Source organism: Erythranthe guttata, chromosome 8 (assembly GCF_056151865.1).
Source record: "Erythranthe guttata isolate IM_541 chromosome 8, IM_541, whole genome shotgun sequence".
Classification (NCBI taxonomy): Eukaryota; Viridiplantae; Streptophyta; class Magnoliopsida; order Lamiales; family Phrymaceae; genus Erythranthe; species Erythranthe guttata.
In genome coordinates, this window is record NC_142540.1 from 22,867,157 (window position 1) to 22,872,708 (window position 5,552).

Consider the following 5,552-nt stretch of genomic DNA (forward strand, 5'->3'; position numbering starts at 1 on the left):
TTAGTGAGTGATTATTTGTATAGATCTATGCCGCAAAATTGCTAGGTGCTTTTCGCCAGGTGAGCATCTCATAGACCCCACAGATACTGCAAGATAATTTTTTTTCCCTTTATTTCCTTTTTTTTTTCCCCCTTCTCATCTTTGGTATCTCTTATCAATTATCACCATAGTAATAACAACAAGGTTCAACATTCGGGACCACTTTTATAGCAAAGCATCACAACCGCAAATAATGTTCCGAGACAAATGCTCACTACAAACACAATAGTTTAATCTCTCTCTCTCTCTCTCTCTCTCTCTTACATGAAGCTAGAGTCGTCGTAGTTTAGCAGGAAGGCGTACGACTCAGGTCAACATATTGGACAGTTTTATTAAATTTTATCATTTAAACAATCACCTCTCCTATCTATTCCATATGATTAGATGTATATATATATATATAAGATCACTCGAAACTCTGAAAAATGGTAATATATATAACTCACACAGTTTTTTTCTGTGAGAAAAATGAAAGCATTAATAATTACATACATGTTCTTGCTAATTGGTTTCTTGTTGCTAATAATGCATATTGACCCAACTGTGTCAAGGCCAAATAAAAATCCTATATTCGACGGAATGCTCAAAGGTAAGCAGCCATCTCCGCCGCCACCAACATCAAGTAAATTGTTTAACCAACGTTCGCCCCCAATGGCTAAACGACCTCGTCGATGCCCACCACCGCCGGCGTATTAATTATATATATATATATATATATATATATATATATATATATATATATATATATATATATATATATATATATATATATATATATTAGTCAAAAATCAGGACGGTAAATGTTTGATGTATGAAATAACACAGGGGGGTCTATGCTCTTAGCTCAATTTAATATTTATATCTTCAATAAGCTCAGCAGATCTTCCTCGTGCATGGCATGTGAATTTGCTTTCTCCTTGATTCATCTTCAATCAAGAACTAGTCGTTGGCTCAACTGTTCCAACATAATCTTTATATATAAGAGAGATAAAGTTCACCAACCCTAAGCAACTCTAATGACATCTCTTTAATTATTTTTATTTTGTTTTTTTCTCTATTAATATTATAATTATTACTATTTCTTTCTTATCCCAATGGAATTTTTTCCTCTTTCTTATTTATTTCGCCTTCTTTGTTAACGCATCTTTGTAAAAACAAATCTAAATCATATCCTATCATTTGTGTGAGAAAACTTCCCATCGTTTGAGACAACCTATCCCCTATCAATTGTAGCACACGATGCTTTATCTTCTCTAGTATTTTAAAAAACTCTAACTTTCTGCTACTACAAAAATATCAATACTCATACACAATCGGCAAAGAAACAAAAGTCGGCAAAAATTTTCTTAAACGTTCCAAGTATTTGTTTCCAGAACTTCTTCATATACTTATAGTCGGGGGGGGGGGGGGCCCACCCAAGGGCTAGGGTATATATATATATATATATATATATATATATATGCTGATCGATATAGTTTTTCTATGAGAAAAAATGAAAGCATTAATAGTTAGTTACTTGTTCTTGGTAATTGGTTTATTGTTGGTAATGCATATTGACCCAACCGTGTCAACGGCAAATAACAAAAATCGAAGATTCGACGGAATGCTCAAAGGTAAGCATCCATCTCCGCCGCCGCCACCAAGATCCGCTACAAGAAAAAACATAGATTCACGCCCGTCTATTAATCCTCCAGGCCCACCACCACCACCAAGTTTGCCTATGCATCGCCTGCATTTTCCACCATTGCACTTCATGAATCGTCGACCGCCACCACCGCCGCAGTATTAATTATATATATTAGTCAAAATTTACGACCGTAAATGTTTGATGTATAATTTATACTTATAAAATAAACAACTATTGTAACCATGCATTAATTCATTCCCCCCACGGTGTGGCTTGTTTAATTTGTTTGATTTGAATCTCTTTGGGGCCGTGTCTTAGGCTATTTTTGTAAGGTCAAATCTTTATTTTTATTTTCTTAGGCCTCGTTTGCTTACCTATATCGGATTACATTGGATTAGGTGATGTTGAATTAATATTCCACTGACTAATTAATTATTTAGTCAATAAAATGTTTGATTCGATATATTAAATATTGTATTAAATTTGTTAAATTATGGTATTAAATGTGAATCGTCTAAAATGTCTTTTAATTAACAAAATTAAGATATTGTTTTAAGGAAAATTTTGTATTTTCCTCTTTTAATCACCGTCTACAAAATTAATTGCATGGGGGAGGGGTGCTACTAATTTAACCAAATAATAGCATTTAATTGCGGGCTTTAAGTATAGTAGCGGGCTTGACTAAATACGAATCTCACCAACCAAACATCTTACTCATCTCTACTATTTAGTTAATAGAGCTCAATAGCATCAAGCAAACGAGGCCTTAATTAGATAAATTACTGTAACCATGCATGCTCACTCATGTGGAAAGTAAACATATGTGTTAATTACCTTCATGCATGCGTTACGATTTCTTGCTAGCATTCCAAATTAAAAGGAATAAAATAATTACTTAAATATATAAAAATAAAAATTTTGTTATTTCACCAATTTTGAAATATTTATTTGCGAAATTTAAACTATATTAATAGCATCGACATTTCTACAAATACGATAACGGAAAAAAATAATTACAAAGATGCCATTAGGATTGCTTGGAGTTGACCTAACGTTTTTTTTTTTAATATACTAGCAATTCTTCTGGTGCGATATACAATATTAAAATAATTAGTTGTGAAATTTAAATTACCAAAAAAAACATTAAAAAAAAAAAAAAAAAACAACAAATAAGGCAGGCAAAACAATTCAAAAAAAATCCACATTGGTGTGTGTAAGCTAGAGAGATTTTGCTTTACTCTTCCGATAATTAAAATAAAAAAAATGCATATCAGTGTAAGTAAAAAAATGAGATTTCCAAAGAGATTACTAAAAAGTATAAAAATAAAAGACTATCCGAAGGGATTAAGATTTTGCTAGTCGATTTACAAATCTGATTTGCGATGAAACTAAAAAAAAAAAAAAGGCTGAAAAATGGGAAATGGAAAAAAGATAATAATAGTCAATTTAAAAAAAAATACAAATATACCATTAGGGTTTCTTAGGTTCTGCTAACGTTTCTTTTTATATAAGGATAAGGTTATGAAGATTGTGTTCGTAGAAAGGAGAGACAAGGACAAATAGAACAGTACTCTTTTGGCTTTACTCCAACAGATCCGATAAGGCTATACATATATATATTAGTAAAAAAAATTACGAATTGTGATGATGTAATTTAATTATTGTATGTAGGATGTGATGATGTAATGTGATATATACACTTAAACGTCTAGAAATTAATACAATAGGGGCTAGTAAAATCTATTAATTTATTGAAATATTAAATTATTGAAATAATGTAATACGTTTTCATCGAGTTGCGACAAAAAAAAAAATATTATTTAAACGATGTTATTGATATATTGAATATTAATTTATCGAGGTTCTACTGTACAAGTTTATTGCTAGGTTGTATTATTTATGTTGTGTTACTGTTTTTAGTATTTACTTGATAGTAATGATAAATTGTTTATATGCCATATATAAACATAAGTCAACTGTCAAAGCCCTCTTGGATGGCATAACTTTTTGTGTAGCTTTTGGAGTCGAAATTCTAACCATTGAAGCAGACTCCAAAATATTGATCGATATGGTGAACCACAAAGTTCTTATTGCATGGGAGGTTAGATACATTAATTATCAAGCTTATTCGTTTAGTCATATTTTCTCCAAAATTCCAAAATGCTAATAAAAAAATTTATCCAGTCGTACGTGTTCGTTAGAATGAATTAATGTGTACAGTATACAATACAAATAGGGGTCCATTTTTATAAATTCTTAAAACTCTCCTAGGGCCCTGAATTTATCAAGAACGGCCCTGGTTTTACATAGGTTTCGTAGAAAGTTTTGGTCGTAAAGGGGTGATCTTTCCTTGAAGGACAAACAAAGGGTTTATCGAGCCCCTAAGGATTTTTAATGCAATAAACATTATTTTCCTTTTTAGCCCAAAAAACGTCAATTTAACTGTCCAGTAGATAGTTGGCGGTTTACTGGTTTTTATGGCGCTCCTGATGAGTCTCTTAAATATCAATCCTGGAATTTATTAAGGCATTTATCAACATTATCAACAAAACCGTGGTTATGTGCCGGGGATTTTAATGCAATCTTGTCGATTACAGAGAAAAGTGGTCGAAATCTGCCGTCCAGTAGAAATATGGAAGCATTTGCCGATTGTCTTCGAGAAACGGGGCTTAATGACTTGGGTTATTTCGGTTATCCGTTTACTTGGGCCAATAATAGGAGAGAGCCGTTTACCACCAGAGAACGGCTAGACCGAGCTTGCGGAAATTCTGAGTGGATGGATTTATTTCCAAGTTATCGGGTCTTACATTTAGATGCCTTATTCTCGGATCATCTTCCTATTCTCATTGAGCTGAAGAAGGGAAATAGTGATGGTCATCGCAATTATAAGAGGGGTTTCAAGTTTGAAGCTATGTGGCTTAAGTCTGAAGAGTGCGAGCAGGTTGTTAAAGAGAATTGGCATCCGACATCAGATTTCCGAGACATGGGTGATCTATGGAATAGTCTAGAGCAATGTAAAGTGGGCTTGGTAAGATGGAGTCGGGATTCATTTGGAGCAGTCAGGAAACGGATAAAGAAGCTAAAGGAGGATATTGTGAGGAAAAAACGGGAAACTTTAACAGACGATGTGGGTACCGAGATTAGCCTTATGTCAAAGGAACTAAAAGAACTTATTGACAAAGAGGAAATGATGTGGAGACAACGTGCAAAGGCTCATTGGTTACGAGAAGGCGACAAAAATACAAAAAAATTTCACGCTAAAGCATCCTCTCGCCGAAAAGCGAACACTATTCTGGGCTTGTGCAATTCCGATGGTGTTTGGTGCGAGAAAAAAGATGAAATGGAGAACATCGTCTCCGATTATTTCAAAACCATATTTACGTCGAGTAACCCATCTACAGCTGATTTAGATGAGGTGTTGGAAGCTATTGAGCCTCGAGTTAGTGCAATAGTGAACGGGTTTTAATGGAGGAATACACGGCGGTAGAAGTAAAAAAAAGCGCTCGACGGGATGCACCCTCTGAAATCTCCAGGCCCCGACGGCTTTCCCGTGGTTTTCTACCAGCGCTTTTGGAATATAATTGGTAACGAGGTTACGCAATGGGTTTTAAGGCTTCTCAATCACAAAGAAATTCCTACAGCAGGTAATTACACTCACATAGTTCTTATTCCAAAATGTGCTACTCCAAAAAACATGACCCAGTTTCGGCCTATTAGTTTGAGCAACGTAGTGTACAAAATCGCTTCTAAGGCTATAGTAAATCGGCTAAAACCGCATATGAATGATATTATTTCTGAATCTCAATCAGCTTTCGTGCCATCGCGCCTTATTTCAGATAATATTCTTATAGCGTATGAAGTGGTTCATTACATGAAACGAAGCCCT

At 34.0% G+C, this 5,552-nt stretch overlaps 1 protein-coding gene across 1 annotated transcript; it reads left to right on the forward strand.

Moving 5' to 3' along the window:
* Positions 1-4,298: 4,298 nt before the first annotated feature.
* LOC148768855 (uncharacterized) lies at positions 4,299-5,132 on the forward strand. Its single transcript, XM_088821364.1, has one exon. The coding sequence runs from the start codon at positions 4,299-4,301 to the stop codon at positions 5,130-5,132; it is 834 nt and encodes a 277-aa protein (XP_088677490.1).
* The last annotated feature ends 420 nt before the right edge of the window (positions 5,133-5,552 follow it).

Excerpts from the sequence above, each read along its gene's own strand:
- LOC148768855 (XM_088821364.1), top strand. The coding sequence starts at position 4,299 with ATGGAAGCATTTGCCGATTGTCTTCGAGAAACGGGGCTTAATGACTTG.